This window comes from Peromyscus eremicus, chromosome 13, assembly GCF_949786415.1.
Source record: "Peromyscus eremicus chromosome 13, PerEre_H2_v1, whole genome shotgun sequence".
In the NCBI taxonomy this organism is placed as follows: domain Eukaryota; kingdom Metazoa; phylum Chordata; class Mammalia; order Rodentia; family Cricetidae; genus Peromyscus; species Peromyscus eremicus.
In genome coordinates, this window is record NC_081429.1 from 8,831,978 (window position 1) to 8,856,401 (window position 24,424).

Below are 24,424 nucleotides of genomic sequence, written 5' to 3' on the forward strand. Positions count from 1 at the left end.
ACTGTGACCTCTCAGACCCCAGGTCAACTCCTCTTATACTTCATGTCTTACTCATCACAACCATCCTCAAATTCTCTCAAACATATATTTTTTGTTGTTTTTCTAAATATAAATAATTAAGTACAAAAATGTTCCAAGTTCAGGATAATTTAAGAACTCTTTGTTACCTCATGTGTCTGGAAATGGGACAAATTCATGTCCTGATATTGTAACAAGAGGTAGAATTCCAGCATTTAGTATAATGCTATACTATAGGGTCAAAGTAAGATTCCTGTTTCTCCTGAGGCCATCTCCACCATTAAAGAAAGCTATTTCTCTTTCAGCAGCAGCTTCAGATTATTGCCTCAGAGCAATCATGTCCCAAAGAACAGCCTGGATCAGAGCATTATTTTTTGTTGACTGAGACCTGCTTAACATTCTAATCAAATATCCTTTCTAGGTCAGATATGTAATGATGTCAGATCACTTCTTTCTCTGGTCCAGTGTCTTCTACATCTTTTGGCACGGCCTGAGAGATGGGCAGCCACACAGGGACAGCTCTGTCTTTGAGGTACTGAGGCAGCCAAAGGCAACCACTCCTGTCACACTCGATGAGAAGGAGAAAGGAAGCGCACAGAAGACAGCCTCTCCCAATGATATCTTCATTCTCCCTCCTCAGCAGCAGAAGGACGCTTGCAAATTGGGCTTGATAAAGCTGTGCTCAAATCTCCTAATGATCTTGCTGTGGGATATCTTTCTGTATGCTGTGAATATATGTTGCTCTCATTGGTTGATGATAAAGCTGTTTGCCGAATGGCGAGGCAGAATAAGGTTAGGCATTAGGCGGTACATTCAAACTGAAGATGGAGATGAAGAAGGGTGGAGTCAGGCAGATGATGCGAGCTGCCGCCAGGAGAAGCAAGATGTGAGAGAACAGGTAATGCTACAAAGCCATGTGGCAAAACATAGATTAATAGAGATGGGTTGAGTTAAGATGGAAGAGGTAGCTAGCAAGAAGCCTGAGCCATAGGCCATACAGTTTGTAATTAATATAAGCCTCTGTGTGTTTACTTGGGACTTAGCAACTACAGGACTGGGCAGGGCATAGGAAAACTTCCAACTACATGGTCTCCTCCCTCCTTCAAAGTAAAGACCTCCAGGTCAAATATTCTAAGTTGGCCACTTCTCACCTTTATGGACATCACTGCCAGCTTCACTCACTGCAATATAATCACTCAAGATACTCAAGACAAAAGTCCCTGCAACCCATCCTGCTCGGCCTAGGCAGAACCTTCCCCTCTGGAAGAACAAACACCACAGGGAGAAAGCTCGTTGTTCAGAGCACTATATAACTTCACCTAGGACCAGCTCCCCAGAGCACTCGCCACCAGCCCACTACTGTCATATGTATTTCCAGTCAGTCTTATCCTCCTGTTAAAATAGAAGCCTCCTTCCTGCAGTATTTCTGGCTTTTGGAATACGCCTAGCACACAGCAGGCACTTACAAAATATTGAGAAACTGAACACCGCATAAAAGGAAACAAATCACTGTTCACTTAACATGTAAAATGTAAAGTGTTTGTTTTTTTTTTTGGTTTTGAGACAGGGTTTCTCTGTGTAGCCCTGGCTGTCCTGGAACTTGATTTGTAGACCAGGCTGGCTTTGAACTCACAAAGATTTGCCTGCCTGAGTGCTAGGATTAAAGGCCTGTGCCACCACCGCCCAGCTGTAAAGTGTTTCTTTTTAATTTAAGAAACAAGCAGTTAGAAAATAGAGTAGAATATGATTCTAAAAGAAAATGGACTGCCCTGAAAGCCAATAGCATTTCCAAGCTACTGTTTGGATTTCTCTGAGTACAGAACCCAAGAAGAAGACTCCAGACCACATAAGTTCCTAGGAATAATACTAATCAAGACCTGAGCTTCCATCCATGGAAGAAAATAATCATTAATAAAATTGGGAAATAAAAACCAGACATTTCTGTGATAACTTCAGCACGATCCAGGGTTTGTGGACACACGCTATGTGCTCAGGAGCCCAAGAGTTCAAGACAATGGGCCCCAAGTGCAAATCTGTGAAGTAGCTTTATCAGCTATCTTGAGGCCTTACTGAAAACACATCCTTGTTCTCATAGCTCAGAATCAGAATCACTGATCCAACTTCCCAGGTACAGCTGAACTTGCTTCTAAACCCACCATCAACCACAGGGAAGCCACTGCCACAGAAAGTAGACACAGCCTTAAACACAAACCACCCAGTCTTTCCCACATAATCTGTCTATCAATCATGGGGCAGCCAGCACCAGTCACCCCTTCTCCCACATGGTCCACTCATCAACCACAGGGCAGCCACTGCTGTAAGGAGCAGACCCAGCCTTAAATACTGGCCACATCCTCCCCCCGCCCCCAAATGTGCCAGTGGCACAGTATGTCTGCTGCTAGTTTTCTGGGTTCAGGTCCAAGTCAATACCCTTGCTGTTTCCCAGGGAAGGGGCTGTATCCTGACCTCTTCTACACACATCGCTGTTCTGTCGTCTGCTCTCCCCCATGTCCTTGCTTCCTAGTCCTTGCTGCAGTCTCCCACTCTAAACTCTGCTTGCCCAAACATACTTGGCTTGGATAGCATCTAAGGACATACTCTCCCTAACTGCAGGGCCCTGGGACCCTGCATGTTTTGCCTTCCCCCAACCTCTGCCATCTTTTCAAGGTTTAAATTTTATTCTGTGGCAACTTCCAGCCTGGCCACTGTCCCTCCAGAAAACCCACTGGCAGTCATTCAAGGCTCTACAGGACACACAGTCCATCTTGATGGGTCTGACTTCACATCCTCCCAGTCACCTGTATGCTCTGTCCTCTATCACGGTTATGTTTACAGCAGTGACATCACTTCTACAAGCTGCAGCTCTCCCTGCTGTGGGCAGCAGTGATAAGGCTGTGCTGCTGGGAGCCTAGATCAACAAGGATTTCAAGGATTTATGATCTTACTGGAAACACAGAACTTGCCTAAAATACCTTTTTAGAAAACCTCCACTCAGAACGGGCCCCCAGCCTCCCACCCAGGACCCGTCCGTCGTACCTGTGCTCAGGAGGTGCTCCAGGGCGTCTGAGTACTGCAGGAGGCGGCTGGCGTACAGCCAGGACTGCAGGCGGTAGCTGTTGCCGTCGTTGCTCTTCGGGTCATCATAAAATTTCTCTAAGCTACAGCTGCCACTGAATTCCGTGTCCAGGGGCCTTCCGTCACCTGTGGTGCTGCTCGAGTACTGTATCCCTGCTTCTGGAAAGTGCTTCATGCCTAAGGAGAGGACACCCAGATGAAGCATGGGCTGACTGATCACTGGGACTGTAAGTGTGTGGCTGGACAAAAACACAAAGAAAATGTGAATGCTATCGCCAGGGCTGGGCATCAGAACCCAAGGGAAGACACCTTTTGCCCACACTTCTTTACATGCTCAAGAAGCACGTGAGGTGCCGTGGACAACAGCTAAAGAGCACACTTCACCATTTCCCGTGACCAAGCAGCACATCACAGCCCCTTCCAAGCCTCACCCCACTGCTGCTGTCCACCATCAGCAAAAGGCAAGTAAGCAGAGGGCTGCACCCAGAACCGGAACAGGTCGGTCTATCTCCCCATCATCCCATGTGAAAGCAAATCCAGTGACAGCTCCTCTGGCAAAGCAGCTCAGGCAGGCACTCTGCTGCACTCCAGGTAAAACTCAATTCCAATTGGTAACTGCCATTAATTTTTAAATTCACTACAATTCAGTCTTTTTGAGATGGAGGTCTTCCTATGAAGATCTGGTGGCCTAGTACTCACTGTATAGCCCAAGCTTGCCTCGATTGCATGCCAGTCTTCCTGCCTCAGCCTCTCAAGCACTGAGACAGATTATAGGCATATATTCAACAAGCAACTGAAAAATGTAAAAGATCTACCTTAGGCCTAAACTTAGTCAGTCAACAGTCAACCCAATTCTAGGTAGGATAAGCAGTCACATGCCTGATAAGCCAGGGCCATTCTGTATGCTGTCCATACCTAGGGTCTCTGCGATATCCTTTGCGAGCTTGCTTTTCCCAGAGCATAGGTTCCCGTCTACCGTTATCACTCGGCTGTAGTCATTGAATTTTTTGGATACCTTATCACCAAGAATGTAGGCCAAATGCCCATACTTCAGCTGGCACTGCACACTGGTGTGAATCTGTTCCTGAAAAACACATCACATCACCACTGTGGTTACTGCAAGCATTAGCAACTATTAGGTAAAATACGAGGAGGTCCCTCTTGCTTGATGAGCTGACTCCCTTTTCCTCAGTGTAAGCTCTCTGAGAGTTGACTGTTTACCTCCCTAGGTCATAGAACAGAGCCTGAAACAAGGATGTTTGCTATGTTAATAAAAACTGGGTGGGTGGATTAGATGAACAGATGGCAGAGGAGAGGGGAACCTGACAGAATAAAAGCACCTCTCTGATCTAAGCGTCTGTTTTCAGTTACCTAGTTAACCACCACTGAGTGCACATTGTAGGCTTGAGAAAGCTAGAAGACTTAAACCAAAGTAGAGTTTCCATACTCTAACCCCCAAATATGATGCCCTTTACAGCGGGAACTGTCCATGATCCAACAAACAACAGAGCAAATACAAGCATTATCTTTGCCTTCTAATCACCCACAGAAGCCAAACTCCCAGGCTCTGCAGAAGAAGCATCATCTCCCTCTACTGCTGTACCAATGCTAAGGTCATTCTTACATCTCTCATCCATAAGGCAAGAGACATCCTCATCAGCAGTCTCCCAGTCTATTCACCAAATTGAAGGAACCCACTCTCCCCCCCCCCAAAAAAAAAAGATCCCCAAGCAGGGAAGAGTGGGGGATACACAGTTAAAAGGTGAACAACTCAAAGGGCAGCAAATTTTAAAATGAGAAGTAAACTGATCCCACAAAGATAATGTGGGTGGCAAGTAAGCACCTAAGATGCTCCCATGAGAACCAGGAGATGCACTGTGTGTGCTCACAGGATGCCCACAAATTCAAATGACTGCCAGCACCACCACCAGCAAGACAGCGTGCGGCAGGATGCTCTGCACTGCTGTGTAGTGCAATGGGCCAGTCAGTGGAAGACAGATGGTTAGAAAACTACCACCTCACTAAGGACCCAGCAACCACATCACCCAACTGTAGGAAACACATTCCCACAAGAAATCTGCATGCATACCTAAGGCAGCTTTTTTTTTCATAATCGTCTCGAAGGGAAAACTACCAAAATGGTCTTCAATAGGTAAACAGACAAATGATCATATATCCAAACTATGGAGCATTACCCAGACTAAACAAGCCATAAAGACATGAGCAAATCTTTTTTTCTTCCTGGCAGGCCTGGAACTCCTGTGTAGATCAGGCTGCCCTAGATTTCATTGATCTACCTGTCTCATGCTGGAATTAAAGGTGTACACCATGATCCCAGCACTCGGGAGGCAGAGCCAGGCGGATCTCTGTGAGTTCGAGGCCAGCCTGGTCTACCAAGTGAGTTCCAGGAAAAGGCGCAAAGCTACACAGGGAAACCCTGTCTCGAAAAACCAAAAAAAAAAAAAAAAAAAAAAAAGATTTATTACTTAGACTGTGTGTGTGTGTGTGTTAGAACAGCAACGAGTACTCTTAACCGCTGATCTATCTCTCCAGCCCCACTGTAAAAGTAAATGTAAACATAGAAAGCAGTGTGACGGGCAATATGTGTGACTGACTACATGAGTCTAGAAAAGGCAAAAATGACAGAAATCATCAAAAGAGCAGTGGCTGTCAGTTTAGGGAGTGGAAAACAAATGAATATTAAGCACAATGGATTTTTTTTTAAAGCTGTGAACTACTCCGTGTGGTACTATAAAGGCAGAGATATGTCACTGCCCACTGTGCAAAACCACGGAACTGCACAGCGTGAGGAATGAACTCAATGCACACAAAACTTAGGACGGAACACAGAACGTGACTGAACTTCCAACATACATATGTGAAACAACCTCACTGAAGGAACTGATGGAGGGCCAAAGAAATGAATGTAGCCTCTAAGAGTCAAGGTCAAAGCAAAAGTGCACTGTGAATATGCTCTGTGCTCCAGCTGGTAAGTGTGGTCCTAATGCGGCTTAGGCTGACAGCGCTAATTCCGGCTCACATTCATGCACACCCCATTTCTCTCTCTGGCTCACATTCACACCTCTCTCTCACACACACACCACTCTTCTCTTCAAAATAAAAATCCTTAGTATGAGGTCAATCCCTTTACAATTTAACACCTATGTAGTTCTAGCTATTAGAAAGCAAAGAAGATATCATGCTGTCATAAAACGTGTCCCGTTTCCAGCCACGGCCCGCTCGGCACCTAGTCTCCCCCACCATCCTGCACACACCTTAGGAAGGTCCTAATCCTCCCCAATCTACCCCAAAAGTCTCTGTTACACAACACATCACTCCAGCGTCTACAGGGCGCTTGACCAAGCAGCTTCGCCAATCACTGAACGGATGAGCAAGCGGGCCCAGACTCCAGGGCTCCGGCATCCCGGTTCCCTAAGTGCAGCCAGGAGAGCGAGTCCCGCCGCAACGCTGCACCCGGAGCTGCGGGTGGGGGCCTCAGGAGCTTGCGGCTCGAAGGTCAGATCAACAATGCCGGGCGTCGAGGCGCGGAGCCGACAGGCCGGGACCCAAGCAAGACTAGCCGCCCGCCGCTCACCACGCGCTGGGCTCCGGCCGCGAGGCCGCACGCGGACGCCGACGCTGGGACAAGTCTCAGCAGCCTCAAAGCCATAGCTCCGCCGTCCCGGCCGACTCAAGGACCAGAGGGACGCGAGCGCGACGGGGTCCTAGTCTGTCTGCGGCGCGCTGTCGTGACATCACAGCCGAGGTGTTCGCGGCGCCTGTCGGAAAAAAAAATCTTCCCGCAGAGGGCAGGGGACCCGGTGGGGCTCTAGGGGAGGGGCGGTGCTTGATCCTAGACCGACACTCTGAGGATGGGGTTAGCTCCTGAGAACGAGCCCCGCGGCTGGACCCTAGGCAGTAGAACTGCGTGTGTGGTGGCTAAGGGCGAGATGCTGCGCCTTGTGGATTGCATGGAGGCTGCTAACTTTGAGCTAGGGTTCTCGTCGATGCCTTGAGGGGTGTGCCGAAAATGTGACCCCCCTCCGTCCGGGTATTCTACGAGTTCTGTGGGGTGGACCCGCTCGCTCCCCAGAGTCTGTGGTGAGAACCTGCCTCCCGGCTCCACGCCGGACCTCTGAGGAGAGGACCCACTTCCTTGGTTCTGTGGGCGTCACCCACTCCCCGCCCTGGGTTCCGAGAGGAGGACCTGCCACCCGCCCGGGCTCTGTGGGTGAGACCCCGGCACGACCCAGTTCTGAGCTCCAGTAGTGCTGAGAGCCGAGGTGGCCTCAGGTCTGGAACCACCGTGGTCTCCAGTGCAGAGCCTCCCTGCCTCATTTCCACAGCTGCCTCCCCGAAACATCTTCAGCTCCAGCTCCTTTGAGGAGCTGAAGAAGAGGCTAAGGAAGAAGAGTCTGAGGAAGCCAGGAAAGTGCTGTTAGGGGAAGGATCCCCCAAACAGTGGGCCAGTCCCGGGCTGGGCGTAGACCACCTCCATGTAGGAGACACAAAACGTGCCCTACATTTCCGCATTTCTAGAAAGCCCAGTGCCGTTTGGGAACCCTCTCCTCTTGCATCCTGATCATCCCATTCCACAACTCCCCTCCAGTGCGCTAGGTGTCAGTCCCTGCTCACCCTCAAGGAAAGACACTGCCTTACCTCCTAAGATAAGGTCTCTGTGTTTGACAGCTTCTGTTGGTGGCATAATGAAAAGCTGTGTATGCCATTAACTTGCAGGTCTTAATGATGCTACTTAAGCTGGAGTCAGTCATCTGCCCTGAGTTTGCTGACAGTTTTTATTGTGAGTTAACTGTTGTGAGATATTTGTGAATTTTGACTATTCGATGAGATTTGAATCCCTGGATTACTCCCCCCATTTGATTATATATGCCATTCTTATAATAATAAGTTGTACTTGAACTTTTAAAAAGAACCCTTCACTTGTTCGTGGAGGAGAGTGGTCTATGATTTTTAGTCAGGGATTCTTTTTGTCTCGCCTTATTGTCAACATAATATAGGCTTCAACAAAATGGCCTGGGAAGTATTCCCACCCATTTTATTTTCCGTGGATGCTTGTGACCAGAGGGTTTCTTGATGGGGGTGGAGGATCTCCTGAAGCTGTTGGAGGAACTCCACAGCCATCCAGAGGAAGAATAAGCCTACCTGAGTGGCCGCTTTCATCTCCAGCAAGACTTTTCTTTAAAATAGTTGGGTGAGGGAAGCTTTCTAAATGGCAGCAGAAGGCTGGGGACTCCAGCAGAAAGTCAGAATGAGAGAATGGAGAACGGAAGCCTCATAATTTATTCCTCAGTGAATGAGTTTTTAAATCACATTGAGTGGTTGAAACAGAACTGTAACATGATTAGTGTAGTGCTTCATGTATGTACAGGAAATACTCAGAATAAGTAAAAAGAATAAGAAAAGGGGGGCGGGGCTAGAAGAACCTGAATGGAAGTAATGTTTGGTCCAGTGAGCAGAGTAATGAATGAGCCCTACAGTAGTAGTTGTAAGTGTGTCTGCATGCTGTAACTCCTAGACATACTATTAACAATACTGCAAAAATGACACTCCCAAACACAAGCAAATAAAGATGGAATTCTTTTAAAAAATATATACAAGGTGTGCATTGGAAGCTGGAAGAAAAGCAGAGGACACAAACAGAAAACAGTGAGTTCATGAAACTAAAATCTTCTGCACAGCAAGAGAAACAACTAAGAGAAGTGATAGTCTACAAAATGGAAGAAAATCTTTGCTTGCTACGTATCTGTAGGATTGATGTCTAAAATATGCAAAGAACTCACCAAACACCAAACAGCCCAGTTAATAAGTAGGCCTGTGAAGTGAGCAGGTAATTCTCAAATGATGAAACACTGGTGGCCAATAAACATATGAAAAATTTAAAGACATCATTAGTGATCAAAGAAATGAAAGTAAAAGTACATTGATATTCCACTTTGCCCAAGCAGAATGACAGTCATAAAGAAAATGAATAACCACTAATTCTGGTGAGGATGTGGACAAAAAAACTTTATATATACTGCTGGTGATAGTGTATGTATTAAGCTAGCCTGTATGGAGATTCTTTTTTTTAAAGAAAAGTGGAATTAGTGCATATGGCCAAGCTATACCACACCTAGGTGCTTACCCAAAAATTCCAAGTCAACATGCCACAAAAATACTTGCACCTCAACGATTATTGCAACACTGCTCACAATAGCTAAGTTATGGAGCCAACCTGTGTCCAGCATCAGAGAATGAAGAAAATGTGCTGGACAGACAAATGAAGTTTTGTTCAGCCATAAAGAATCTTGAAATTTTTTGGGGGAAAAGAATGCAATTGGAGAGTATCATGGTAGTTCAAAAAAGGAAACAGGTTAACTAGACTTTATCAAACCCAGAAATGTCTGCCATATGAGACCTTAAGAGGACGAGAAGGCAAACTACAGTAGAGAAAATATTTACAAGCCACATATTTGACAACAGACCTGTGTCTTCAATATATAAGTAGCTTCCTTAAATTCACGTTGGAAATAACCCAGGATCTGGCATAGTGGCACGCTCCAAAGGTCAAGCGGTGTGGTTCCATTTATATATTAGGTATTGAAATCAAGTGACAGGAAGAAAAACTCGGGAGCTTCTAGTGGCTACAGCATAGGGGTGTGGCTGCAGGTCAGTAGCATCGATGTCTTCTGGTGATGGAAGTGCTCGGCCCCCAACTGCGCTGTGTCCACAGTCATCACAAACGAGCATATGCTGTGACATAGGAATCTACGTAACTGTTGGGACTTGAGCAAGTGCTGTAGGGTGTGCCCTAGTCAGTGTCCTCTCACCAAACTGTACCTTAGTCATGCAAGATGACACTAGTGGAAAGACCAGGCAAGGGACACATGGGACTGACTACCTGGTATATTTCTTTGCTACTTTATGTAAATCTACCTTTATCTCCAAAAGCTTGAAATTGCATTGTGCACAGTGTAATAAAGTAACAGAATTTTACAATTTAAACTTAAGATATGTTTTTTCGTGTTGTAATTTTTAGAAATTCAAGCACTAGAAAGAACTGCTAACCAATGCTACAAGGTAGTGTCAGGAAACTGAAATTGTGACAGAAGACAGGTGCTCATTATTTTCTTACTAAAGTTTCAAAATTGTGATGATAACATTGTCTCCAAGTTAATCTGTAGATTCAGCACAATCCCATGAATAGAAACCTGCAAGCTTTTCTTTTGTTGACACTGACAAGCAGATTCTAAGAAGTGTAACTCCTTCCAGGAAGACCCAAGAGAAACCAAGACGAGCTAGACTAGAAGCACATGAATGGAGGACATGCTCATAGACCTCTCGGTACAGGAAAGGCCACATTCCAAAAACCCTGTACTACTGGTGCAGGAAGAGACCGGTTGACCTGAACCAGGTCCTTCTTCAGTGACTGGGTCTTGAGGGAGAAGTGCCAGGAGATGGGGGCAGGTAGAAGATAGATAGAATAAAAGCTGGAGTCTGGCATAAGCTGATGACTTATGCCAAACAAGTTTATTAAGAAACAGAGCATCTTATAAACTATTTGCAGGGAGTGGGAGATGTATGGCCAAGATCGACAGAGAGCTAAATCAGACCATGTTGGCAAGAGAACACATGATCCTTCAGACACAGCTGCTTTAGGACTGATAACCATAGCCCAGGGTGAAGAGTCGGGTCCCCAGAAACCACAACCTTGACTCCTTCAAAGCACTGGCTTGAGCCCCAGACCATCCTTGTGAAGTCTACTCCCATACAAGGATGTGGAATGAATGTTCCTTTTTGTCCTCTCATCAGAGCCTCTGAGAAAGTCTTGAGTGGGTCTGGTTCCCAAAACCATGTAGCCAAAAAGAGCAGGCTGGAGTCCAAAGCACAGAAAGCCATATGTTTTCAGCGATTTGTTTTATTAAAGGGTGACACTACCTAGGGAAGAGTGTGACCTTTCAAACAATGGGTGAGTGCTAGACCAATTTCAAGTTTCCTTAAGGAAAATGGTTTCAGTTTCAGATGGATTACAAATTTAAACATTAAACAACAAAAAAAAAGCTTCTAGAATGTCACAGGAGAACATTTTCATGAACTTAGGGGAAGCAAACATTTCTTATATGTAAAATCTCTATAAGGGGAATTATACACATTAGACATGGAAATGAGGAACTTTTCCTCATTGTAAGACCTATGAGGGCAGAGCATGTAATGAACTGGATGATTTTTGCATCAAAGGGCTCAGATCTGACAGGGAGCTCAGATCCAGATGATGTAAGAAGCCCTGTAAGGAAAGGGACCAATATGAAAATGGGCAGAAGATGTGGAGAAGATGGCTCACCAGAGAGGCCATACCAGATGGACAGTGAGACAGTGTCAGTATCTGCAGAATGCCATTTGCATTTAGAAAATGCAGATTTAAGTCACAGTGGGATACCTTTGGAGCCCAGAAGAAAGACTGAATTGAAACATATGAGCAATCCCAAATGTTGGCCAGGATTTGGAACCTCTGGGATTCTCCTATGCTGCTAATTGGAGCAAAACTGGTACATAAAGTTTTGAAAAGTTTCTACTAAACCTGGCCATACACATACCTTGTGTTTCAGCAGTTATAGACACATACAACCTATGTGTACCTATGTCTAACCTAGATACAGCTCTGTGTAGCTCACTAAACTGAATGAATACCAATAAAAATATCTGGATTGTGTATAGCAGTATTACACATCCTAGACAGTATCCATAATACTGCCAGCCAATAGCAAAACACAGGACTACATGCTGATACACATGTGAATATTACTGAGCAACAGTGCATGAATCATTGCTACATGCAAAGACAGGGAGACACCCAGACACATACTACTGAGCCAAAGCAGAACATGAAAGTGTAAGTACTTCATGATTACATCAATGAAACTCAAAACACCAGGTTACTCTCTGGCATTAGAAACCAGCATAGTGGTTCTCTTGAGGCAGAGAGGATGGCTAGGACTAGTCTCTGATGCCTGATCTACCTGGGGGATGTTCCCTGAATCTGCACTCAGAAAACATGAAGGCTCAGTAGGTAGTTTTACAGGTTTGTTAAATTTAATTAAAATATTAAGTAGAATTAGGTGATGTGAGGTTTTATTTGAATTACACTTGAGAATACTTAATATCTACTGAGGCGTATTACCCACTCTCAGGGTCCTTCTCAGAGCATCCTTAAATTCAGTGTTCCTCAGGCAGTAAATCAGAGGATTCATCATGGGTGTGAGGACAGTGTACACAGCAGAAATGAGCTTGTTGGAGCTCCGGGAATCGATGGCCTGGGGCCGCACATACATGAAGATCATGGCCATGTAGAAGAAGGTGACCACAGTGAGGTGGGAGGCACAGGTGGAGAAGGCCCTCCACCGTCCTGTGGCTGAAGGGATCTGAAGCACAGCCAGGGTGATGTGTCCATAGGACAGAATGGTGGCCAGGAGAGGGAACACCAGAATGATGAAGGCCAGGATGAAGTCCACCAGCTCTGCAGTAGAGAAGTCAGTGCAGGCCAGCTTGAGGATGGGGGAGATGTCACAGAAGAAGTGGTTCAAGACATTGGAGCCACAGAAGGTGGCACTGGAGATAAAGTAGACCTTGATCATAGAGATGGTGAAGCCACTAGCAAAAGAGAAGACCACGAGCTGGACACACAGCCCCGTGGTCATGATGACTTGGTAGCGCAGGGGATGGCAGATGGCCACATAGCGGTCATAGGCCATAGAAGCCAGAAGTACACACTCTGTGCACACCAGGGAGCTGAAGAAATAGAGCTGAGTCATGCAACCAGCGAAAGAGATGCATTTCCTCTGAAGGAGGAAGCCGTCCAGCATCTTGGGGATGATGTCTGACACATACCAGATCTCTAGGAAAGACAAGGAGCCTAGGAAGTAGTACATGGGCCTGTGGAGAGAGGTGCTGCTCCAGACAGTGAGGATGATGGCCAGGTTCTCCACCAGCACAAAGAGGTAGGCGAGCAGGAAGAGGAGGAAGAGCAGGAACTGCAGCTCAGGGGCTGTGGGGAAGCCCAGCAGGATGAACGTGCTCACCTTGGTGATGTTCTCCCCTCTCATCCTTCTGCACCTGCAAAAGATCGTCAGGCCAATAGGAAGGACCACGTGTCAGCTGAGGGATAAAGGGATCTAGCCAGTAACGTCAACTGAAAGACAGACAGCTCTCCTGGTTCCTGTGAGCAGCAGGGAAAGGAATTCATTCTTCTGACAAGTCTTAAACTGGCAAGACTTGTTCACTTGTGTTTGAGTGCATAATGAAGAGACAAGCAAGAAGGGGACTGATGAGGATAGATGTTTAGGATGTAGGAAGCCTACATGGCCCATCAGAAGAGTAGCTGGGGTGCAGAATGGGTTTCTTTTCTGTGCTGCTGGATTTGGGTTCTATATTCTAGGAAGGGCATGCCTTGGTTTCTCCATACACCGTCAGCATTCACCCCCTGTTCAATCATGGCAAGCATGATAATGCTTATTTTGTATATTTTCCCCTTGAATCAGAGGTGCCAAAGCTGGTGTTTGCTCTGCTTTGCTTTTATCATAAACGTTTACCACAGAGAAAGCAAGCTGCTATATAGATAGGGCTGTGTGTACTATCCTGCAGGGGTGAATATATACAGGGCCTTGTTCCTTAGTCTGGAAGCAAGAAAATAGAAAGGACCGTGCTCTTGCCTTGTGAGTGTAATGGCCTGGGCTGCTGCTGTGACTCAGTGAGGTCTCCAAAGCTCTTTGGTCTGTGTGATCAACTCCCCACCCCCCACATCCCACCCCATACACACCAGGAAGAACTCACATCTGCTCACACATCCTGACACTCCATGTGTTGATGACATCACTGCCTTTCCTGGCTACAGACAAGGAAGCTGGCTTAATTTGAATACAGGGGTGGGAAGCCAACTTAATTTGAACATAGAAAAACTGAGGGCTTAGGAGATCCAAAGAAAGTTCCTGGAAGCACTTTGGGGGAAGAGAATCAATCAGCAGATAAAGAACAATACCCGCCAGGCCACAGCTGCAGCTCTGAGCCACAAAGATTAGAGAGTTGGAGAGAGATGGCACAGTACCCCATCCAGATTGAGGCAGAAAGGCCTCATGGTGTAGGGCAGGATAGAGCTGTGGGGATAGAGAGCTGAGGTGCAGCTGGGGACCCATGAAGCAAATGCTGGCTCATTGCAGCTCCGACAGTAAAAACAGAGAAAGCCAGGGCTGAGTATTGCCTCTTGCAGAAGGTATTCCACTCATGGAGACAGGGATAGGCCCAGGTCTCAGAAGCACTGATAGAATTGGACAAGGGTTCCAGGGCAGGCCTTACTCGGGGTGGACAGTGAGCAGACATAGATGTAGCCACAGGATGACCTGGTACAAGCCTCCAAGATTCCCGCGGCTCAGACAGTAAGCTTTGGGACAAGAGCTGGATACCAGGCAACCAAGCTGACCCCAAACTAAATAGGGAGCAGAGGGAGGCTCCGGAGACTGCTCAGGATCCTGGAGAACTGTCAGGCAAGAGGGATGTCAGGAGCCATGGCCCCTTCAACTAGAGATCCTGGGCATGGAGCAGCCAACACCCACCAGCTCACAACCATGGCACAACCAGAGCCAAGGCCACTGTTCATTCAAGAGGATGGGTCTGAGCCTAGGACAGACCCCACAGCCACAGGCAGTTCTTGTAGGTAGCAGAGTAGCACCAAACAGAGGCTCAGACCTCTTTCCTACAAACACCCGAGACACACACCAGCTCTAGGACAGAAGGCTGTCTGTGTGGGCTGGTCACAGAGCTACTCAACAGCACTGTCCTTGCATCCCTTAGCTGCAGGCTGGCAGCTTTCCCAACCCGTTGTGTCTGCAGGCCTCTGGGCCAGTGACTTTCTTCTCCACCACCCAGTGATACCCACACTTGCTCGGTTCATGCCTCTCCTCTTTAGTTGTCCATGAATGACCCCTGGCACCTCATGGTAAGGCTTGTGTATCTGCCCAGCCATGCTGCAGCGTTTAAGGTGAGGTAGACACCAAATCTGAAGGCTGACTTAGAGTGGTGAACCCTTGCTTGCTCAGGCTGCTGAAACTATGCTAGTGTTGATGCCTGGCCAGCTGCAGGCTTGAGGGTTATGGGTAAAGTAAGTCTGGGGAAGCAGTTTTCAGGGTCCTTCCTCTGGCACTGGAATTCTAGCCCTAGAATTCTGGTTTGCAAAAGAAGAAAACATCATGTAAATAAATACTTAGATGTCCAGCTGACATCAGTGGTTACATGTTTGCTGGAAAGGGGCAGCGTCTCCTGGAAAAGTTGTGCCATTGGAACCCCAGTAAGGGGTTTGGGGACTTCAGTATAAAAGGGGTCTTCTACTTCCCGTTGGCTATCACAGTGTGCACATGATGGTCACAAGGCAGACTCCGATTTCTCTAATTTCTGACCTCCTTTTTGGTGGACCTTAAATCCAAGGACAATGACTTTATGAAAGACAGCAAAGAATAGGCATCTAGGAAGGGATGGTCACATGACAACCCAGGCAGATGTTGAAACCATGCAGCTGTGGGCCTGAGGATCCCTCAAGCCACCAGACACAAGGAGAGGCAGGGAGGATTCTCCCAGAGGTCAGGTGGGAGAACCACCTGCGGCAGTTTGATTTTGAACGTCTGGTCCCCCAAACTTTGAAAGACTAAATGTCTGACATTTTAAGCCACAGGCTCTGGTCTTCTGGCAGTCTCTTGGATCCCGGCAGCAAAGAGAGAGGAAAAGAGAGTCAGGTGAGGCTAGTTGTGTAGCATGCCCAGGACATTGCAGTGATAGGAAGTGCAGAGAGGGTCCTGTGGCTGCCCCGTGTCTAGGAGCATCTCTACCTGGGGAGATGTGCTGTGAGTGCTTGTTGGATAGCCTGCTGGATGCTGTCTGTAAGGTTGGCTCAGCAAGCCTGGAGTCCACGGAAAGGTTCTGGGATGAAAAGAAAAATCTAGGAAAGATGTTGCCCAAGGTTTACACCTGGGATGAGGATTCCTGCCACCAAGAATGGTGTCCTGTAAGAACCCAAACTTGCCACAGCTGTGAGTTATCCCAAGGTAACATAGCACTTTCATGCCATTAAAATGCTAGTGTATGATTTGATGCTGAGAACCGACTTTAGTAGCACCTACAATGTCCTGCAGCGTGTCATCCAGCCCATACCTCTTTTGGCTAAGTCAGTCATGGCCGGGCCACTGCAATCTCCACATCTGGTGCTGGCCACCATCTAGAGCAAGATTGTATCCTTTCCTGGCTCAGTGGCCACAAATGGCTTTGAAGGTCCTGAGGGAGCCATTGGCAAACTGGCTTTGCCTGGGAATGCTGTGTCTCTAGGACATGCCCATCCTCACCTGTACCTTGGCCATGGCTGTGTGTTCCTACAAACAGACTTTCTATTTTGGAATCATTTTAGACTGACAGACTGTGGACTTTCTGTTCAGCTCCCTCAAGGCCAATGGTCTGTGTAATAGAGCATGCTATCAGGAAGAGAGGGCACTTGCTCACAGTTGTACCCACTTTGTGTGACTGTCACCTGTTGGCTCCCATGTCCCCACTAATCTGAGGTCCCCACTGAGAATACATGTTCATGCTGGGTTTTATGGTTCTTATGGAGACCAGAGGGCCACACGGGTTCTGATGAGGAGTCAGGGGTTCTCCCATCACAAGCCAGGTCTGCCAGGTGCTTCAGACAGAATAGAATGTCCTTGCATGGACAGAGTTCCAACTCAGGTCCACGCAAGAAACCAAGAGGGGAAAGGACACTTTCTGCAGATTGGAGGTGCCCCAGGAGTCTGTGAGAGGGTCCTGTCCTCTGTCAGCATGCAGTCATGAGCTCAGAGGCTACCCTCCTACATGGTAGAACCAGTGGACAAGGACCTAACCATGGTGGGGAGCAGATGATTTTTGGGCTAGATGCTCAGTGCAGTGAGGTTGCTAACTACGACTGTATGCTGCTAGATGGGAGGACATAGCACAGTACCCCAAACTATACATTCAACATAGATTTCCAAATATGCACTCAGCACAATTCTCACAGATCAATACTCAACAAAGCACCCATCGATGCGTAGTCAACATAGTACCCACTAATGATTACTCAACACAGGACTCAACGTGTACACTTAGCACAGAAATCCTGATCATGTATACATCAGACTAAGCACACAACTCATCCACACACACTCAGCACACTACTCATACATGCACACTCACACAGCGTCCATCAATGTACATTCATTGCAGTATCCAAAGATGAGCACTCAGTATAGCACTTACAGATGCAAGACCCTTCGTTACAGTACGGTGAGCCTTCATGCTGGGTGCTGTGGTTGTAGATGAATCTTGCCCTAGCTTCAATGTGGACATGTATGATGGGGTTTCAGTCACACTGCACACGAGGCTCTTCTATGGTGCACATTTACAACATATTCTAAAATCACAGCATGATCCATCCTGGCTTGAGAAGCACTCATCCTACCTGGGGCTCTGGAAGCCTCACTTGGACAGACTTTGGGAACAAGGAGGGGCCTTTTCCTGGCTGGTGACTCCCAGGCTTGCCAGAATGACCAGTTGAGCTTCAGACAGATTCTTAGGACATGGGCTCCTTAAGTGTAGAGAGGAATAGTTATGGCTTTTTAGCTGGAGCCCAGTGTCTCCTGGGCCCAATTACCCCCTTGCAGCTGATGAAGCTGCCCACATGGTAATGAGCTGGATCAGGGCCTGTGGCGCAGGCTGCCCCTGCCCTTTAGCCCGTGGAGCCTATGGCCTTTCTTTGTTGCCTCCCCACGTCTGGGCATCTAGCTGATGCCCTCCCTGACTCCACCCAGCGTTTCTCAGCAGCTAGACTACTATCTTGTGGAGTTCTCCCATTCTCTCCTAAGTTCTCTATGAGACAAACTTCATGAAAGATTTAGCAATGCTAAATGGTTACTGAACATAACATATACGACAAGAACTAACCACCAATTAAAGGGACAGTGAGCAGAGTGGCTGACAGCTCTGACCTGGGTTGAATCATGCGGCCTCACCACAGCTTTCCTTCTGAACACAACGTGAATGCCACGTGTGCCCTCATGCCACGTAACACCACAGAAGTCCGCCTGAGATGCCAGGCTCAGGCTCCAGACCACCGTATGTTAGGAACTGCAGCGGTTTTTTTTTTTTTTTTTTTTTTTCTGCAAGAGCACACTTTCCTGCTCTTTTAGACATGGAATGGTTTAATTGTGGAACACAAAAACTTTCAATATATTCCTACCACCACCCCTCAGCATCTGAGAATCAAACCAGTGTCACTTTTCTATTGGATTGAGTTAGAGTGTTGTATCTATAAAATTGCTGTTTGAGTCACCAACTCGAGTTTCATGAGAAACTGTTGAATTGATTTTGTCTTGAAACCAAGAATTTCCAACAACTTGTGGAAAGGGTGCTAAATGTACTTCTGCCATTTTGTATTCCTCGTTTATGTGAAACTGCATTCTCAGCGCTGACAGGTGTAAAATAAAGATATCCATCAACCGAAGAGGTTGAAGATTCTCTGTGTCCTTCAATATCAAATATTCAGCCAGATTTCATTCGTTGTGTAAAAATAAATAAGCTTGTGATTAAATATGCAAGTCTGCATCTATCTTTAATAAACAGGGGAATTCTTCTATACCGAGGCTTTTGAAAAAATAAATGTATTTATGTTTTATATCACTAAATACTTGATTTCAGTACGTATTATGTCCCTATGTTCTAAAGGTTGTGCAAAATTTCTCTGTGTCAAGAAATCATGAGTGGAAAGTATCTAAAGAGCCTGTGTCTAAGACACAGCAGCCAACTGGACCCTGCCTCTTACCACTGCCGGATGATGGAGAAGCCGTGGACTCAGCAAGTGTAGGATCAAAGCGGAGGCCCATGGTGTTGCTTTGTGGGATAGTCTACTGGACAGTCTTGAGCCACATATTCCCTTGGTGAATCCTGTGCCAGACTCAGAAGGAGGCTTTCAGGCAGACTAGACGCTCGAGCCCCAAGTAAGTTAATAGCAAAGGGAACCCTTTCGGGATCCGAGCCAGCCCAGCAGTGGAGCTTCCTGTGCCCCATCTGTCATATTCCTTAAGGACACACCAGCAAATGGCCACACACATTTACAGTTGTGGAGGAACGGCCATTTGGACCTGTAAGGGAAACAAAGGACTTCTCAGGTACAGTGGGACTGTCATCAAGACAACCCCACGTGGACAAAATCCTCTCCTTGGTCTCAGTGATACCTTGCCACCATGAAGATGAAGCTTACATGTGTCAATCAACATCAAGGCAGGTTTTTGTGCTGCATCTGCCAGTGCTCACATTGATGAGATGTAACCCTAGTGTTTCCACAGCTCTGTTCCAAGCCTCCTCAGAAAGAACGGTCTACTTAATAAGCGGCACATGTGCTCTGATATGGAACAAAACAAAATTGATATCTGAAAGGCTGTGTAAGCATGGCTTCACAGAGTGCTCAATGACTGGCCATTCCTGAGCTCTTGAGGCTTTCTTCTTAAAAGGCCAACTCTGGGAAGCTTGGGAACAGGACGATCATCCAGGTTATAGACCAAATGGTGAGGTGACTGTTCCCAATGTACTAGCATAGCTCCTAAGCCATGTTGGGGTTTGTGAGACTCGTCACTCCTGGAAGACAGTCAGCATTTCATATGGGGTGTCTGCCCACTAACAGATGTAAGCTATTGAATTGCCACCCTTGAGGAATGGAATGGTTAGTTTCAATTGCTAACTTGACACAAGGTTGAATCACCTTGGATGGGAGTCTTGATAAGGGGGTCTCTAGATCAGGTTGAGCTGAGGTCATACCCTAGGTTTGGATCAAAAACTACAAACAAATGGGAAAAGGCGAGATGAATACAAACATACATGTGCTCACTCTCACTCTGCTCTGGGCAGTGGGTGTGGCTAGCTGCTGTATGTCCCTGCCCCCTTGACTTCTTTGCAATGATAGACTGTAACCTGAATTATGAGCCAGATAAATCTATTTTTCCTCAAAGTATTTTATCATAGCAACAGCGAAGGAAAGTAGGACAATGGGATATTGGAAGCGGCAGATTTAAGACACATTAGGATAAATTTGGAGTCCAGAAGAAAGGCTGAATTGAAATATGAGCAACACTACCTTTAGACAGGGTATGGAACCTTTGGGATTCTTCTATACTGCTAATGGGAGTAAAACTGGTACATACAGTTTAGAAAACTGCTTTTTCAGTTTCTACAAAACCTCACTATACACATAACTTTGTGTTTCATCAGGTTCCTGTATGTAACTAGGTCTAGCCTAGATCCAGTTCTGTGTAGCTTACCAAACTGCATGGCTAAAAAATACTACCTGGATTGCAAATAGCAGCATTACACATCCTAGACAGTATCCACAATACTGCAAGCCAATAACAAAACACAAACCTGCATGCTGATACATATGTGAATACTATTGAGCAACAATTCATCAATCAATGCTAAGGCAGAAAGACCCAAACACATGATGCTGAGCCAAAAAAGAACCTGAAAGTGTAAGTGCTTCGTGACTACATTCATAAAACCTTCAAAACACCCAGATTGCTTTCTAGCCCTAGAACCTAGCATAGTGGGTCTTCTGAGGCAGAGAGGCTCACTAGGGGTGGACTCTAATACCCGATCTACTTAGGAGCTAGTTACCTGAGCCTACAGTGAAAAAACATATTTGGATGAAGGTTTGTTACTGTAGCTAGCTCCATATTAGTACTAAATTTTACAAAAACTTTAAAAGAACATTAGGTGCTATACAAGAGACTTTTTCACCACAAATTAGGTTCTAGAACATGTAATGTTCTCCTATAGAGTGTGACCCAATCCCAGGGTCCTTCTCAGAGCATCCTTAAATTCTTTGTTTCTTAGGCAATAAATCAAGGGGTTTAAGATGGGTGTGAGGACAGTGTACACAGCAGAGATGAGTTTGTTGGAGCTCCGGGTATCAATGGCCTGGGGCCTCACATATATAAAAATCATGGCCACATAGAAGAAGGTGACCACAGTGAGGTGGGAGGCACAGGTGGAGAAGGCCCTCCACCGTCCTGTGGCTGAAGGGATCCGAAGCACAGCCAGGGTGATGTGTCCATAGGACAGAATGGTGGCCAGGAGAGGGAACACCAGAATGATGAAGGCCAGGATGAAGTCCACCAGCTCTGCAGTAGAGAAGTCGGTGCAGGCCAGCTTGAGGATGGGGGAGATGTCACAGAAGAAGTGGTTCAAGACATTGGAGCCACAGAAGGTGGCACTGGAGATAAAGTAGACCTTGATCACAGAGACTGTGAATGCACTTGCAAAGGAGAAGATCACGAGCTGGACACACAGCCCCGTGGTCATGATGACTTGGTAGCGTAGGGGATGGCAGATGGCCACATAGCGGTCATAGGCCATGGAAGCCAGAAGTACACACTCTGTGCACACCAGAGAGATGAAGAAATAGAGCTGAGTCATGCAACCAGCGAAAGAGATGCGTTTCCTCTGAAGGAGGAAGCCGTCCAGCATCTTGGGGATGATGTCTGACACATACCAGATCTCTAGGAAAGACAAGGAGCCCAGGAAGTAGTACATGGGCCTGTGGAGAGAGGTGCTGCTCCAGACAGTGAGGATGATGGCCAGGTTCTCCACCAGCACAAAGAGGTAGGCGAGCAGGAAGAGGAGGAAGAGCAGGAACTGCAGCTCAGGGGCTGTGGGGAAGCCCAACAGGATGAACGTGCTCACCTTGGTGATGTTCTCCCCTCTCATCCTTCTGCACCTGCCAAAGATCGTCAGGCCAACAGGAAGGACCACGTGTCAGCTGAGGGATAAAGGGATCCAGCCAGTAACGTCAGCTGAAAGACAGACAGCACTCCTGGTTCCTGTGAGCAGCAGGGAAAGGAATTCATTCTTCTGACAAGTCTTAAACTGGCAAGACTTGTGCACTTGTGTTTGGGTGCATTATGAAAAGAGGACATGGAGATGAAGTGCTTAAGAGAGGGGCTCAGGATTTAAGATGTTTATGCTGCCAATGTGGCCCCAATCTGGAGTGCTATATGTAGAGGAATCAATGCCTCCTACTCCACTGATGAGCCCATAACCCTACCTTATTTGTAGATACAGAAGGAACTTTACCTCAAACTTTATTCCATGTTTTAAACATGGAAGTGTTAGCGAGAATTGATGAAGCTGTGGCCTTCCTACTTTATGGTGAGTATAGTTGGGATCATGCCCCACACTTCCCAGAATGCATGAGAGTAATGGCCTAGGCCCTAGGGGCTCCTGGGATTGAGTGAGATCTCCAAAGTTAGCTTGATAGGGTGATTGCTTCCCCACATTACCATGAACACACACACACACACACACACACACACACACACACACACACACACACACACCCCAGAAGGAATCAGTCGTATTTGCTCACACTCCTTGACACACATTCCACGTGTTGATGATAGCATCACTGCTTTCCTTGGCTTCAGACTAAAGTAATGACTGGGAAACCAGCCTACTGAACATCTGGAAACTGAGCTCAGAGGAGGTCTAGAGCAATCCCTGAAGTAGCAGTGGAGAAAGTTGTTGGTCTTACAATAGATGAACAGTCCCCTCCAGGACCATGATTGTAATCATGTGGGGACACAGAATAGAGAGCTAGAGGGGAGGATGGGGCGTAGCACCCATTCAGATCAGGAAAGATGGTCGCCTACCTGGATGTGTCCAGGAGCATTGAGTGAAGTCAGTACAACTAAGGATGGAGTTGTGGCCACAGTGGGATGGGGTACACCTGAAGACCTATGTGGCAACTGCTGCTGCCATCTCTGGGTCTTGCTTGGCTCACTGCTGGTGCCATCTCTGGGTCTTGGTTCTTCCTGTTGCAGGTGGGTGAGTGAGAATCAGGTTAACCAACAGGACCTGTCCTGGTTCTGATGGTGGAAACTAGAGCGAATCCAGGACTGTGTGGTGACCCTTGTGCCCTGATTTTAAGCAGCATCTATGAGAACAAGATGGCAGGTCTGGGTTAAAGAAACTAGCAAAGGGAGCATGAAAGAAAGTCAAGGATGAGCGCTGCCATTTGTGAAGTGATTCACTTCGGGGCACCCTGAGGAGGGCACAAGGGAGCAGCACATAGGCTGTGGGACCCAGAACTATGGAGGTGGGCAGGGGCTCTGGGGTAGGCAAGCTCAGTGCTGTGAGACAAGGGGAATGACATAGTCTGAGGGTGGCTGGAGGGACATGCATTCCCGTGTGGCACAGACATGGAAGCTCCAAAGAAACACCCACGATGCAGGCCTGCAAGTTTCCTGCAGGTTGGGTAGTGAGTTTCAGCACAAGGTCTGGCTGTCCTCAAACTGAACAGAGAGCAAAGAAGGCTCCATAAAAGTTGCTCAGTCTCCCAGAGACCCACCCACCAAGGTGGGCAGGTTGGGACACATAGCCCCACCAACTAGGGATCAGCTGGCAGCTGGCTGCAAGGAAACTTCTAGAAACCAATTTCCCAGAGACAGGTTCAATTTTGGGGAAGGTTTTGATGCTATTAAGGCAGCTTTCTCCTGGAAAGTGCGAGTGTGTGATTCAACATCCTCCAGGACATCATGCAGCCTCTGTCATGTCAGTTCAGTAATGGCCACTGCCTTTAGGATCTGAACATCAGGTCTTGGACACAGTCCAGGGTGTGTCTGTGTTTCTTCCCAGCTAAGTGGCCACAGAGGGCTTTGAAGTACACATAAGGTACTCAGTGGAGGGCCATTGACACTCTCCTATAGACTGAGATTGACTATAGACTGGGGATGCTGTGTCTCATATCCCTATCCAGGACTGCACATACCTACAGACTGTGCTCACCCATAGAATGTGGCTACCCATCACTGTAGGAGGTACAATTAATAATGGGTTAACGGGATCAATAAAATCTTTATCTGTAAATCGATCCTTTTCAGAGCTGCATCCTCAGTTCACTGGAATCTTGGTCATGGTTGTGTGCACTTTCAAACAAACTTTCTATTTTGAATTATTATAAACTCACAGAAGTCTGTGGACCTTTTGTTCATCTTCCACAAGGCTAATTGCTGTCAGAGTTAGGGAGGCACTGGCACCTTGTTCCCAGCTATACTCAAACAGAGTTGTTCGAAACTCTTAGCTCCCATGTCTTTTCCTGTCCCAGATACCCATTAATTTTGAACTTCTGGTCCCCTTCCTTGTGATGGAATAGATGCCTGTTCTGTTAAGACCCAGGCTATGGTCCTCAGTGATCTGGAGCTGAGCAGTAACACAGTTGAGGCCACCTGAGGGATAGACT

General features: G+C 47.0%; 3 protein-coding genes across 3 annotated transcripts in view; all 3 read right to left on the reverse strand.

Moving 5' to 3' along the window:
• Positions 1-6,824, reverse strand: part of Ndufa10 (NADH:ubiquinone oxidoreductase subunit A10) — a 42,285-nt gene extending 35,461 nt beyond the window's left edge. Inside the window, exons 1-3 of the mRNA XM_059278147.1 lie at positions 6,689-6,824; positions 4,009-4,177; positions 3,055-3,270 (exon numbers count right to left, since the gene is read on the reverse strand). Of these exons, the coding sequence (XP_059134130.1) occupies positions 3,055-3,270; positions 4,009-4,177; positions 6,689-6,763 (460 nt within the window). The 5' untranslated portion in view covers positions 6,764-6,824. The remainder of the gene's footprint in view (positions 1-3,054; positions 3,271-4,008; positions 4,178-6,688) is intronic.
• Positions 6,825-12,254: 5,430 nt separating this feature from the next.
• Positions 12,255-13,193, reverse strand: LOC131923485 (olfactory receptor 6B2-like). Its single transcript, XM_059278537.1, has one exon. The coding sequence runs from the start codon at positions 13,191-13,193 to the stop codon at positions 12,255-12,257; it is 939 nt and encodes a 312-aa protein (XP_059134520.1).
• Positions 13,194-20,958: 7,765 nt separating this feature from the next.
• Positions 20,959-21,894, reverse strand: LOC131923486 (olfactory receptor 6B2). Its single transcript, XM_059278539.1, has one exon. The coding sequence runs from the start codon at positions 21,892-21,894 to the stop codon at positions 20,959-20,961; it is 936 nt and encodes a 311-aa protein (XP_059134522.1).
• Between the last annotated feature and the right edge of the window lie 2,530 nt (positions 21,895-24,424).